Below are 14842 nucleotides of genomic sequence, written 5' to 3' on the forward strand. Positions count from 1 at the left end.
TCTCTAGGCTCAGCCTCTGGTTCTGACCCATCAGAATCAGCAGGAAGGCTTTTCACCACCCACATTCCCTGGGCCTACTGAGCCAGCATTTCCGGGGGTGGGGTTCAAAAATCGGGATTTTGAATAAGCTTCCCCTCTAAGTGCTTTTGTGCTTTAGAATCAGGGCATTTTCCTGTGAACTGTTGAGCTGGGAAGCGTTGTTAGTTTGTAAAACGGTGTTGCTGGCATTTAAGATCTGCTTTGGAGAATGGAGATAAAAAGGTGATAGGATAGACCTGGCTGGTTTGGCTCAGTGGATAGAGCATCGGACTGCAGACTGAAAGGTCCCAGGTTCGATTCCAGTCAAGGGCATGTACCTTGGTTGCGGGCACATCCCCAGTAAGGGGTGTGCAGGATGCAGCTGATCGATGCTTCTCTCTCATCGATGTTTCTAACTCTCTATCCCTCTCCCTTCCTCTCTGTAAAAAATCAATAAAATATATATATATTTTAAAAAGGTGATAGGATGTAGTCTGTCTGGAGATGGGGCTGAGCACACTACCCGTGCTGATGGGAGGGGGCAGAGAAGGAGGGCGGGAACCCGGGATCAGCCTGCCCCTGGTGTAGGGAAGGGCTGAGGGACTTGAGGAGGGTGTGTTGGTGGGAAAACACATGATCCAGGCTGGAGAAATGGTGGGTGGGCCGGTGGGCCGGTGGGCAGGGCTCTGGAGAGGGAATATCAGGACAGAGAGACCGCCAGCATCAGAGAAGTTGCCCAAGAGATGGAAGCTTCTCTCACCAGGATGCGACTCGGAGTCATGGCTTCTGGGCAGGGAAGGAGAGTGCCACGAATGAGGCAGGGTCCCCGCACTGGAAAGGAACTTGGGTAGAGGGAGCGCTCAGGAATCAGGAATGAGCGACCTGAATTGGGACAGATGGTCGGGCAGAGGGAACTCCAAACTGAGCCCAGAGCAGTGGTTTGGAGCCACTAAGTTCTTCTGGTAGCACTGGAGGGTGGGGTCCAGGAGCCACACTGAGTAATCAAGCAGAGTAGGTCCTGGCTCAGCCAACAGAGGTGTGTCCTGGAGGGAGATTAGCCTGTGGTAGAGTGGGTAAGGGGAGGGGCACTGCTCTTTGCCACTTCAACAGGCACCTGATTGGGTCACTCCAACTGTAAGCCCTCCTCCCATCCCCCATTTCCCCCATCCCATCCCCCATCCCCCATCCCCCATTTCTGGAGACACCTTCCCTACCATCTCTTCCCTTTCCTAGAACCCAACGCTGAAAGGGTTTGAGGATTCTGGGCTAGCTTGGCTTAGAGCCTGGCACATTATAAGCACAGAATTTATGTCCACTGAATGAATGAGTGGGTGAATGCAGGATGGCAATCCAGTATTCCTGAGAAAAGAGTAGAGTGTTTTCAGAAAATACCTCAAAGTTAGGAATCCATTCATGCATATTGGCCAGAGCACCCCAATTTAGGAAGTCATAAGGAAAGCAGGCCCCCAGAAGCAGGAACGCACTGTCCCCAGTAGGCCCCGGACCACCCGTGACATCCTTCGGGCCTGCTCTTTCTCTTCTTACACCAGGTTCTTCGAGTGTGAACGACTGTGCGACGTGGACCCGTGTTGCTCCGGCTTCGGCTTTCTAAACATTTCCCAGTTAACAGGTAATAGTGATAACGCCCCCTCACCTGCGCACAGGCCTCTGCAGCCTGGGACACGCATCACATCTACGATCTTATCGAATCCTCAGCATCTCCTCGTGGTGGGAGGGAGGAGCGAGCCTGTCCCCAGATGGGAGGTGGGGCTTGCAGAGGGGCGGCAGCTCATGAAGGGGACAGCTGGGACGTGGCTCCTGGCCTAGCACCTGGTCAGCTTCACTTGGCACGTCTACCCGGCCGGACACTCACTAAGCATCTTCTCATCTTCCAAGACTCAGGTCTGGCAGCTTTGTGGGGCGAACTTTGGATCCAGTCATATGATCTGTGTTTAAAACTTGAGTACTTGCCGAAACTGGTTTGGCTCAGTGGATAGAGCGTCGGCCTGCAGATTGAAAGGTCCCAGGTTCGATTCCGGTCAAGGGCATGTACCTGGGTTGCGGGCACATTCCCGGTAGGAGATGTGCAGGAGGCAGCTGATCGATGGTTCTCTCTCATCGATGTTTCTAACTCTCTATCTCTCTCCCTTCCTCTCTGTAAAAAATCAATAAAATATATTTAAAAAAAAAACAAAAACAACTTGAGTACTTGCTAGTGGTGTGACCCTGGAAAAATCACTTAATCTCTGAGCCTCAGTTCCCTCCCCTGTAAATGGGATACAAATGCTCTCTCTTCACAGGGCTGTGGGAGGGCCAGGTGATATGGTGCAGACATCCCCAGCACAGCCCTGGGCACATGATGGGTGCCCCATGAGCGTTAGCTGCCTTTATTCCTGTGCTCTGGGACCAGAGACAGTAAGGTACCAGGTTTTTCATCAGTGGCTAAGGTCACACCTAGACTATAGCTGTGAACCCCAAATATCTACTAAAGGATGAGTTTGCAGAATTCCCCTCTTTTAGTTTAGAAACTTCTGTCTTGATTATTTTCCTGGTCCTGGTTATTATTATTTTAAACTTTATTATTTTTCTCTTTTTTAATTGAATTTATTGGGATGACATTGGTCATACAATTATATAGGTTTCAAGAAATCCAAAGATACCTTGAAAGAAATGAAAATGAGAACACAGCCATAGCAGTCCTAAGAGGGAAATTCATAGCATTCCTGGTCCTGGTTATTTTTTGCTCCAGGAGGAGAGGTGACATGCCTAACTCTGAACAGCTTGGGACTTCAGACCTGCAGTGAGGAAAGTGGAGGAACCTGGCGCATTTTGGACTGTGGCTCTCAGGACACCGAGGTCCGCACCTATCCCTTCGGATGGTACCAGAAGCCTGGTGAGTAATTGGCTCCGAACTGCTACGTGAGCATCTTCAGTTGACTGGTTTCCAACCGTATATTAGGATGATGTCCTCGGGCCTGGAAGTAGATTAGTCAGGATTCATTGTGCGCAAACAACAGAAGCAGATTCTATTTAAATTACGCAGAAAAGGAATATTTGGGGGAGGCTGTTCATAGACTCAGAGGAAGGGTGACCCACTCAGTCTCAGCAGCATGTGTGTGTTGAGGAGGAATGAATGAGCAGCCTCCTGTGTGTCACTGTCATCCTTATTCTCCTCCAGAGGCTTTGGTGGCTGCACTCAAGCTTTAGATTCAAGGGAGAGTTTGTCCCATCTTGGGCTGTGAGCCCGCCCACGGGGGCGGGGCAGCCTGAGTGACAGGCCAGGGAGGCTGTATGCACTGGCAGGGAGGAGGTTCCTCAGAGGACAGTTAAGGCGCTGTTACTGGACAGAGGAAGACAACAGGTGTGCCCTCCACCAGGTTCCCTTGGCTTTCTCCTCATGTCAATTAGGAAAATGTAACCCCACATCTCTCCTCCCACACCCCTTCCCATCTCCGCATCCCACCACGTGCTGGGAAGTGTCCTTTTCCGTCCTTATATTGCTCAGGGACCAGCTGGGTACAAAGGTGTTTAAGCCGTGGTTTCATTTGTTCAGCAATGTTCTGGGCCTCAGAGAGCTCCTCATGGGCAAAGGCTATACAACCTCGGTCCCTGAGCTGTGTCCACAGGACAGAGGTGGACGCTGAGCCGGGCAGACTCCAGGAGGGAGGCCCACGCCTGCAGCAGGGAGCTCCGGGAGGGGCCAGCGCCTGCGGGCTGTGCTTTCTGGCTTTGCTGACACAGTGCACAGAAGTTCCACATGGCTTAGCTGAGAACCCAGAGCCCAGATGAGCCACTGTGAATGCAAATGAGGCTGCTTGCAGCCCCTTCCTGGCAGTGGGACCCAGAGAGGAAGTATTCTTAACATCTAGGTGGGAGGGCAGGGGCATGAGGCAGCTCTGTGGTCAAACAGTGCCCCAGAGACTCGGAGTTCCTGGAAGGGGACGGGCCCTGCGGCCTGGGTACCCTCTGCTCTTTGAAGAAACCGGGGCCGACCACCCTCTCCAGCTGTGTGAGGCCTGCGAGTGGGGCAGGGTCATTGGTTGGTTACAAAGTCAGATGTGGCTTCTAGAAAAACAGTGGGAGCTCCACAGTGTCTCTCCTTCTGCCGAGCAAATGCGGGTGGGCCCTGAAGCAATTCCAGATGTGGGAGCATCACCCGGAGAGGGCGTGACCGGCTCTTCTAGCGAGGTCTGTGCGCCCCACGTAGGAGCTGCCGCATGGAGGTAGTTCCTGTACAAGCTGTTCTTCACGATCATTCACATCCCAGCAAAGCACTCACCAAGCACAGCGTTGGCTCCAGGCACTAGCCAGTGATGGCGAACCTATGACACGCGTGTCAGAGGTGACACGTGAACTCATTTTTTTGGTTGATTTTTCTTTGTTAAATGGCATTTAAATATAGAAAATAAATATCAAAAATATAAGTCTTTGTTTTACTATGGTTGCAAAGATCAAAAAATTTCTATATGTGACATGGCACCAGAGTTAAGTTAGGGTTTTTCAAAATGCTGACACGCCGAGCTCAAAAGGTTCGCCATCACTGCCCTAGGCAAACATTTTGCAGAAAGCATCTTATTTAGCCCCAAACAACCCCACGAGGTAGCACCTGTTGTTACCCCCCCGCCTCGCCCCCCATTCAGTGCTGTGCTGGCAAATATTTTACAAGCAGAGAAGATGGAGGGAAGCCCTGGTTTCCAGCCGTTGCCATTTGCCGTGGTGTAAATACTCTCACCGTGGCCAGTTTCAAGTACCAACATGATGTCCTGGAAGGCAGAGTTGGGAAGAAGCAGAAAGGTTAGCAGTCATTTGTTTAACAAATGTGAGTTAGCCAAACGGATGGCTCAGGGTTACACAGTGAGGGGCACAGTAGGGGGGTCCCACAGTGAGGGGCACAGTAGGGGGGTCCCACAGTGAGGGGCACAGTAGGAGGGTCCCACAGTGAGGGGCACAGTAGGGGGGCCCCACAGTGAGGGGCACAGTAGGGGGGTCCCACAGTGAGGGGCACAGTAGGGGGGCCCCACAGTGAGGGGCACAGTAGGGGGGTCCCACAGTGAGGGGCACAGTAGGAGGGTCCCACAGTGAGGGGCACAGTAGGAGGGTCCCACAGTGAGGGGCACAGTAGGAGGGTCCCACAGTGAGGGGCACAGTAGGAGGGTCCCACAGTGAGGGGCACAGTAGGAGGGTCCCACAGTGAGGGGCACAGTAGGGGGGCCCCACAGTGAGGGGCACAGTAGGAGGGCCCCACAGTGAGGGGCACAGTAGGAGGGTCCCGAGGGCAGTGCCAGTCCTCCCAGGGACAGAGGGTGTTGACGGTTTCAGGGTTGCAGGGTCCCAGGGAAGCTGAGAACCCTCACAGCCCAGCTGTTCCTGTGCAGTGAAGGAGCCCTCACCTCCCCCACCCACCACCCCCCTGGAGGGTGGCCAGCACCCTCTTGTGAAACGCGGATGGTGGGCAGAAAGAGTAACAGCAGCAGCAGAGCTAGGAGACCAGTTCCTGCTGATGGGAGCCTCATGGTGTCCTCATGGGTTATGTCGTTTCCAGCATTTCATCCATGTGGCCTGGATGTTCATTTGCAAACCAAGCGTACTTTGAATTGCAAGTCAATTTTCAAGAGCACAGTTACCAGGTCCGAGGCAGGACATTTCTATTTCTTTAAATTTATCTTTATTGTTGAGAGTATGACAGATGTCTCCGTTCCCTCCTCCATTACCCCCCCCTCCTGATTCCGCTCCCACCCCCTCTCCAGGCCTTCACTCCACTCTTGTCTGTGTCCGCGGGTGATGCACACATGCATATAAATTCTCCATGTGTCATTTCAGCGCCCTTCAGAGGGTCAGATTGCTCTCTGAAGACGGTGCCGATGCTCAGGGTCTTTGCTCTGAGCCGCTTTCTCCCAGGGGGACAGACATCTACACGGACGAGCAGGGTGCCAGCTGGCCAGCGGGTGTAGCGGCCGGGCACGGCGGCCGGTTGGCAGCATCTGAGTGTTGTCTGAAGAGCGCACAGAATATGGGTGGCGGAGCCTCAGTCAGCGGTCCTCAAAGTGTGTCCCAGGGCAGCAGGGTCGGCCTGTCCTGGGATCTCAGGCGCCGCTGCAGGGGCACAGGGCGCACGGGAGAGGCGACCCTCTGGTGTCTCCTGCCCCTGAGAGGTGGTGGTCCCTTCGGCCTCCCCGAGCCCTCCTGACTGATGCAGGTGGTGCTGGGAGTCGCACATGCTCTCTGCCTGCCAAGCCCAATTTTGCTGCCACCCAATTGTCCCTCCAGTAATGCCCTCGGAGCTCAGGGACCCCGAGGGGAGGAAGAGCTAACAGCTGCCTTCTTCTCCTTTGCAGTCGCTCAAAATGGTGCTCCCGGCTTCTGCCCTTCGGTGGCTCTGCCTTCCCTCCCGGAGAAAGGTGAGCTCCTTGTCAATGTCTCTGATGTCGGGCCCCCTCCTCTTCCTCCTCTTCCTGCTTCCTTTTGTCCATAGCCTGCCGCTCGCCAGACCCTCTCACACCCATCCATTCCAGCTCCTAACCATCACACACGTGCAGAGGCAGGACAGAGGCCCGCCCATTTCACAGATGAGAAAACTGACTCACAGAGATGACATGACTTGGTCCAAATACCACAGCTAACTGGAACAGAGGGGACTCAAGCCCTGTTCTCTGAGGCTCGTTTCGCCTCATTAACGAAAGGCTAGGCCTGTGGAGTCCTGGGGCGATGCCAACCGTGGTGGCACTTGTAGCCAAAAAGCGAGAGAACTCAGCTAGCTCCGCATTCGTGCAGAGGAGTTCGGGCTCACAGCCATCAGCACGCTGGGTGGCACTGTGGCATCTAAGGCGGGCACCGGCCCGGAGCCCAGGAGCAGCCCAGACTGAGGCCACCTGGGTCCAAGGCGGCAGGAAGCGGGGGGAGGGACTGCTCTGGACGGGGTGCGGTGGGAGGGGGCGGGCCAGCGTGGGCCTCCTGCAGGTCCCTTCCCTGTGTCCCATGGTCAGGAAATGAGAGGCTCTGGGAGCCCCCGAGAGTTCATTCCTGCCCTGTGACCTGACGTCTGAGGGGCTCTAGACGCCTGTCATTACCGCCTGGCGGAGAGGCAGAATATAGCTCCCGTAGGAGGCGGCCACTTACGGTCAAGTCTGTGGCCGAAAATATAAATGGTCCCATGATGTCAGGTTCCTCCTCTCCGTGGAAATTGCTAACTTTGGAGGTCATTGTTTTCCCTGCACATTTTATTTAGAAAATTTTTTTAAATGTATTTTTTATTGATTTCAGAGAGGAAGGGGGGGGGGGAGAGATAGAAACATCAATGAGAAGAGAGAATCATGGATCAGCTGCCTCCTGCATGCCCCCCATTGGGGATCGAGCCCACAACCCGGGCATGTGCCCTTGACCGGGATTGAACCCGGGACCCTTCAATCTGCAGGCTGACGCTCTATCCACTGAGCCACACCAGCTAGGACTTTCCTGCACATTTCATAGAGAATGCCAGGGTCTGAGCACAGTGTGGCTTCCGGTTCCTGAGGCACTGGGAGGTGGGCATCACTGCTGCCCAGCCAGGGATGGCAGGGGTGGGCTCAGGGAAGGGAGGACATACTCAAGACCAAACACACGTCCCAGCCAGACGGTGGTCAGAATTGAGTTTGAGTTTTATCAAGGTAAGACACGGACATTGGAAATAATCTAAGAGACCCCAGGTGGTTGTTTATTTTAAGTCAATGTGTTCCCCGTCTCACCTCTACCCACTTGCCATTGGCACTGCCCGAGGGAGGCCACCACCTTCACCGTGTTTAGCTGTTTTCTCTCACTCTGGCCTCTACATTTCTAAACGACAAGCGACTCTTGTTGTGCCGTGATGTTTCGGTTTGGGAAGTAGCTGCTGAGTCCAGGCCTTGATAAACGAGGCCTCAGGGCTCTTTTTTGTCACCTTTTTCTGATTTGCCTCCTTCATTCTCAAAGCCTAGTCATATCGAGACTTGGGGCTGAAACAAGTGTATTTGACCGTGACTGCCATGTGAATGAGGTTTCCTGGGAGCCTCAGGGTGTAATACAAACTCCTGGTATCACCAACCACCTGGGTGGGGCCTGAGCTGGCCGTCCTCTGTCACCCCCAGATGCCACCCCTGCCTTCCAAGGCCCCGCTGCCTCCTGGGCTGCCCAGGGGGTCCGTGGAGGAAATCCAAGGGGGTCTGTGGAGGACACGGTCATGTCCATACCCCACCCCCCTCAGTACCTGGAGAGTTAGTTGCTCCTCGCTGCCGTATCCGTCAGCACGCCTTCTCTCCTTTTCTTCATCTCAACATGTGTTGAAACCCCTTCGCTGTTGTTTGCTCATTTCCATGGTCTCCCTTTGTTAGCTTTGTGGGTTTAGATTTTCCATTCATTACTCCATTTTTAGGGGTTTGTGGAGGGAGAGAAGAGGTATGTGCAGCGTTTAATGAAAAGCAATAACGTACTATTTTTTCGGAATCTTTCAACCTCTAATGAAAACTGCATGTTGTCCTCAGCACCGTGCTAAACAGTTGCTCCTCACAGAAACGTCAGGAGACGGGTCCTCACTTAATACTATGGCTCAGGGGAGGCTGGAACCGCGCAGACAGGGCGCAGGGCGGTCTCGGTGAGGAGGTGACTCCGCGTCAGTGTGTCTCCAGGCTCCCAGGCTTTCTGTGTGGTCGGAAGGCGTTGGGACTCTCCACAGTGTGACTTTTTTTGTTTTCACCTAATATTGCATTATGTGTACATTTCCAGATTGTTATACAGGGTGGGGCCAAAGTAGGTTTACAGTTGTTTATATGGAAAATGGTAGAATAATTAATAAATAATAATACAAGAATAAACTGTGTTTTGCATACTCACCACTGGAAACCTACTTTTGCCCACCCTGTCTATCTCTGTAAATCACGCGTGCACGAGTATATTCATTCATTCATTCATCCATCCATCTGTGTCCTACTGTCATGATGCTCCCAACCTGGTAATGAAAAGCGGGTGAGGACAGGACGGCGTTATCAGTGACAGCTGTCCTGTTACCCCACCAGGTGGACCCCCTGCCGTTCACCGGCTCCCCCCTGTTTTGGACATTTGGTTGTTATGGCTCGTTATGAGAATACTACAACGAAAACCTCCGTACAGGGAGCTTTTGCCAACAACCAGATCATTTCCTCCAACGTGAAATGATTGTGTTTGAAAACTTTAGATTTTTTCGAGTCTAGATTTATATTGCCAAAGTAGTTCCAGGTAGTTCTTCCTAGTGTTTCTCCCCTCCCCCCCCCCGCCCCCGGACCCCCCCCCCCCCCACATTCTTGGAATCACTTAAAAATATTACTTATTAAAATTAGAGGTGAAGAGGGCTTCAATATCTAATTGCCGGATGCAAACTGTTAGGCACGAATCCATCACAGCGTGAATATCTGGGAGTGACTGTACGAGCCTCTACCCTGGATTTTGCTAAACATTTGTATTGCTGAGATGTGAGTTACCAAGAAAAGAAAAAGGGAAGATGGAGTGTAGCCCGTCTCCCTTCACACCCACAATCTGTGGCTCTGAGTAGCTGTTTCCGAGGCAGAACGGGCGGGCACAGTCTTTTAAAAGGCGCCTCTGACAAGTGTGATCTGCAGGCAGGAGAGAGATGGAGCTGGCGTCCCATCTGTGCTTCATTTCCAACTTGGAACTGGGCATCTGAGTGTGTGCCTTTGATTCGAATCAGAGGGAGGGCATAATTATGCCTTAGGATATGGGCATGAGTGTGTGTGTGTGTGTGTGTGTGCACTATGCATATGTAGGATGCTCATCCCTATACAGTTTCTATTCAGGGAGCAGAGGAAATATTTGTTGCATACCAACCATTTCAAAAATCAGTTCCCGCCCATAAGACAGTTTGATGGTAGTAAGAACCGCTTCTCAGATAAGGAAACGGAGGCTCGGCCAGGCTGCATGGCCACGCTGGGCTTTGAACCCATGTGTCGTTCTGGCCCCTCCGAGTTACTAAGACTCCTTGGTTTGAGCTTCTGGAAAGGGTGAGCGAGGTGGACAGTCCAGTCCTGGCCTTGTCTGGAGGCCTAGTCTCTGGGCCTGTTTCTTGTAGGAGCCAGTGTATCAGCCGCTCCTTCCAGGTCTAGCGTGAACGGGGCCTGAGGCTCTGATGGCCGGGGGGATGGCGTGGAGGGGGAGGGACCACCCACCTGGGTACACACCACACGCCAGAAATGACTCCGAGCACTTACCTGGGTTGCTCCAGAGGAGGCTCCCAGCCCCTCGGCTGGGTTGCCGGCGGCAGGAGTTTGTCCAGTGGACACGTTTCAGGGGACAGTGGCTTGTCTGTGCGGGCCCTGGGGCATGACATCGGGGTTGGGAGTTTGGTGGCAGACACAGGGCTGTAGCGGGACGAGGCAGAAGATGTGCAGCAGAAAAGCCCTGCGTTTGGAACTTGAGCTCGGCGAGATCTCTTGGGGTGGGTGAGTGAGCAGGAGAGTGACAGCAAGCTCCCGGGCGGGCGAGAATGGAAAAGTATTAAGGCCGAAGAGGTCATCTTTCACTTCGATTGAGTCCAGGTCAGTGAATGTGCACACACCAGCCACACTGGGATAAGCTCCTAAATCCTCACTTATATCCCAGGAGACGCGCTGCGCTGGGGTTGGAGGCTTTGACGGCAAAGATAGGAGCCCACAGGTCAGGAGAGAGGCACAGGAAGGTAGGATTCAGGGAGCTGAGCCACTTACACCGCCATGAGCGACTCGCAGGCTGTCGTGGGGTAGAGGGAGGCCCCCCTGGATTCACCACGGCAGGCAGGGAGGGACCACGGCCACATCATGCCACGCTGCGACATCCGGACTAGCGTGCATTTGCCAGATGGCCACGAGGGGACAGGGGGGTGTTCTGGGCAGAGGGGGGGCATGAATGGAAGCCCAGGGCATGCATTGGTGTGGCACATGCAGGAGGAGACAGTGGCTCAGGACCACGGGGCAGGAGGGAGGCTGGATGGGGGCTGGGCCTGACGATCACGTGTGTGGGGTACCACACGTCCTCCAAGGGCTGTAAGCAGCTGCCCAGTGAGCTTTACAACTATTCGAAAGCTCTTCCCTGGGGCTGAGAAGGGGATGCCCTGGTGGATGGACAAGCTGGATTTTGAGAAAATGAGGTCAGTGATGGCATCTGTGTATAGAGTATCCTTTTACTCTTTTCAGGGAAAATTGCACATTTTTTTAAAAGATTCAAAATAGTAAAATTTTTATTTTTTCTGATGAGAAAAACATGCATTGAGGTTTAAAAGACCCACAGCCACCCCTCGAGAGGGCGCTCTGGGTGTCGTGGGCTGCCTCGCGGGCACTGAGCCGCCTGGGGGTGGGCACTGCCTCCGTCTCCCTCCCGCCCAGGCAGGGGGTCTTCCAAGGGCTTATCCCCGGGACACCTCCCCTGTGCTTTTCACGCTCCGTCTCAGAGGCCCGACGGAGCAAATCGAACAGTTGGATCGCAAGCCAGAGGAAAACACAGAAAACTAGTCTTTAGAAATTTGTTCTGCCCTGGTGGTGTTGCTCAGTGGATAGAGCAACCACCCACACACTGAAGGGTCCTGGGTTCGATTCTGGTCAAGGGCACGGACCTTGGTTTCTGGCTCAATCCCTGACCCTGGTCGAGGCATGTGTGGGAGGCCACCAATTGGTGTCTCTCTCACATCGATGTTTCTTTCTCTCTGTCTCTCCTCCTCCCTTCCACTCTCTCTAAAAAATCAATGGGAAAATATCCTCGAGTAAGGATTAACAAAAAAAAAAAAAAAAAAAAAAAAGAAGAAAAAAAAAGAAAGAAAGAAAGAAAAGAAAGAAAAAAATGCATTCTGTATTCTAAGTTCATTTCACTCAAGGAACTTCAAAATGCTCCAGCCCTTGACCTTGAGTGCCCTTGAGAGGCAGGTGCAGCACAGGTTGCTACCAGCAGAGAGAGCTGTGCCTGAGGCTGTGGCCTAGAGGGCACAGGGAATGCTAAGAAAGAGGCCTTTGAAAGTCTGTCCTGGTTGGCTTTCCAGTGCCGCCCACAACCTCAGCCTGGAGCCCAGTGACAGCAACAAAGCCTGAACTGGGTGGACAGGAGTGGAGGCGGCTGCCCGATGGCCTCCAGGGCCACGAAGGCAGGCAGAGCCCTCTTTGTGTGCGTTGCCTCCATCCTTTAGGTTCGCGGCGCCCGTAGGTAGATGGAATTCAGTTGATCTTTCCAGCAAATGTTTTCCATTAAAGCCAGAGACGGAGTCGTGTGATCCTAAAATGTGTCAGAGCTGGCAGGGAGCTTGCGCACCGTCTAATCGAGGGAAGCAGGGGCCTCCTGGTCCCGTGGTGAGCTTCCAAGTCAGTGCACTGACTTCCAACCCGGTCCATCACTCAGCCCCCAAGTGCTCCGGGCCAGCTTCTGGGCCTCAGTGCCTCCCTTTGCTTCTGTAAGAGGGGAGGACGGTGGAAATGAAGAACTGTCAGTCCGTAGGCTGGTGTTGAGGCGTAAATAAAACACAGCGTTCAGCACAGAACCTGGGAAAGAGTGAGTGTTGAAGAAAAGTCAGCAATAATTCCAAGGCCAAACCCATGTTTTTCCAGAGAAAGGGTCTCTCCTAAATTTATAGTGGCAGAGCTATAAAATTACACACTTAAAAAAGTCCTCAGTGCCCTAGCCCTGTGGTCGGCAAACCGCGGCTCGCAAGCCACATGCGGCTCTTTGGCCCCTGGACTGTGGCTCTTCCACAAAATACCACGTGTGGGAACGCACATACAATGCAGTTGAAACTTCGTGGCCCATGTGCAGAAGTTGGTATTTTGTGGAAGAGCCATAGTCAAGGGGCCAAAGAGCCACATGTGGCTCGCGAGCCGAGGTTTGCCAAGCCGCAGTTTGCCGACCACTTGCCCTAGCCGATTTGGCTCAGTGGATAGAGCATTGGCCTGAGGACCAAAGGGTCCCAGATTCGATTAGGCCAAGGGTGTGTACCTTGGTTGCAAGCTCCTCCCTGGGCCCTGGTCAGGGCATGTGCAGGAGGCAAACAATCCATGTGCTTCTCTCATATAGATGTTTCTCTCTGTCTTTCCCTCTCTCTTCTACTCTCTCTCTCTCTATTAAAAAAAATCAATGGAAAAATATCCTTGAGTGAGGATTTAAAAAAATAAAAAATTCCCGTGTGCTGCGTGACTATGTCAGTCACTGCGCTAAATGCTTTCCATATTTTAAGAGGGGCCCGGAGGGGCACCGCCGTTTGCATGGCAGGGACGCTCTATGTCACCTGGGGCACCTGGGAGGGTGGGATGGGGTGACTGAACTGTGCGGCTGCCCTGTGCCAGCCCAGGTGCGCTGTCACCCCCCACGGTGGCCGCTCCCAGACCTCTCTCTGCTTCCCTGAGACCCAGGCTGAGGAGGAGAGAGGCACAGCTGGCAGACGGGCTGGGGTGACAGCAAGGCAGATCCCAGGAGCACGGGGGATGGGAAACGCGAGAGGCTGGCGCCCAGCTGGAGGCTCACACTCCCCGGGGACGCGGGAGGGAGTCTCCGCCAGCTGCGGAGGTGCCGGGTTTGGAATGCAGCTCCGGCTTCTCTGCTGAGGCTGTCATCCCCTCCATTCATTCAGCAAGTGTTTAGTGAGCACTTACTCGGTGCCAGGCACACGGGGCTGTGGCAGTGAACGGAGCGGGCAGGACGCCCGCCCCCCCGGAGCTTCCTCCTAATACATCTCCTCAGGGCTCGCTCCTCCCTGCTCTGAGCTAGTGTCCCCTCCCCGGACAGGCCTCCCACCACCCGAGCAGAGCAGCGCCCTCGACGCTCTCTCCTTCTTCACCCACTTTACTGTCACAGCTTATGGCTGTGAGAGTTTCTCCCTCCATTACTTCTCACCCATTTGTCTGTTCCTCCTCTAGAACGTGAGCCGCACAGGCAGGGTCTTTCTCTGTCATGCTCACTCCTCTGTTTTATTTATTTATTTATTTATTTATTTATTTATTATTATTTAATATATTTTTAGAAAGAGAGGAAGGGAGAGAGAGAGAGAAACATTGATGAGAGAGGAAGTCATCAATTGGCTGCCCCCTGCATGGCTCCCTACTGGGGATGGAGCCCACAACCCAGGCATGTGCCCTGACAGGAATTGAACTGGCGACCTCTTGGCTCCTGGGTAGACGCTCAACCACTGAGCCACACCAGCTGGGCTCACTGCTGTATTTTAGCACCTAGAAATGTGACTGGTACCTGGTCAGTACTTGGGAAATATGAGTGATTGAATGAATGAATGAATGAATGAATGAATTTCTCTTGCTTGCTTGTCTGCTAGACTCGATGTTCCCAAGGGCAGATGTTTTGTAATTCACAGCTTAATCCTAACACATAGCAAAGTGTCTGGTATACAGTAGGTGCTCAATATTACATTTATAATTGTTTTTAAAAAACATATTCATATTTACTTTAGGTTAGCATTGAAAGCTAATAATGTGCATGAGTGTTTGTTGAAAGAGTGAAGCAGGAGAGGAATAAATAGGTTGATGAGCGGTGGCGGTGGAGTGTTGCAAACCCCGTTGGCTGTGGGAACCCTTCCTTCGCCTCTTGTTAGGTACGTAACCTCGACCGTTTAAGGGATCTTCCTGAGTCCCAGTTGCCTCCCCTGTGCAATGGAGATGATGGTGTCTGTTTCAAAGAGGTCGTTGTCAAGCTTGACATAGACAGTTTGTGTACAAATGGCCACCCCGGAGGCCTGGCGAGGGTGGCACTGTTGGGGTAGCTGGATCAGGTCGGCACCCCGGCTCTCAGGGTCGCTTGCACAGGTCGCCCCCTGAGTGCCGTGCAGCAGTGGCACCACTACACCCGGGGGACTGTGCAGTGTGCC

The 14842-nt window shown here is 53.3% G+C and overlaps 1 protein-coding gene across 1 annotated transcript in view; it reads left to right on the forward strand.

Annotated features, from left to right (window-relative positions):
• Nucleotides 1-14842, forward strand: part of TG (thyroglobulin) — a 155020-nt gene that overhangs the window by 56626 nt on the left and 83552 nt on the right. The window contains exons 33-35 of the mRNA XM_070392365.1: nucleotides 1569-1648; nucleotides 2768-2911; nucleotides 6354-6416. Coding sequence (XP_070248466.1) covers nucleotides 1569-1648; nucleotides 2768-2911; nucleotides 6354-6416 — 287 coding nt within the window. The remainder of the gene's footprint in view (nucleotides 1-1568; nucleotides 1649-2767; nucleotides 2912-6353; nucleotides 6417-14842) is intronic.

This window comes from Myotis yumanensis, unplaced genomic scaffold, assembly GCF_028538775.1.
Source record: "Myotis yumanensis isolate MYYU_CA2020_CCGP unplaced genomic scaffold, mMyoYum1.0.hap1 SCAF_15, whole genome shotgun sequence".
Classification (NCBI taxonomy): Eukaryota; Metazoa; Chordata; class Mammalia; order Chiroptera; family Vespertilionidae; genus Myotis; species Myotis yumanensis.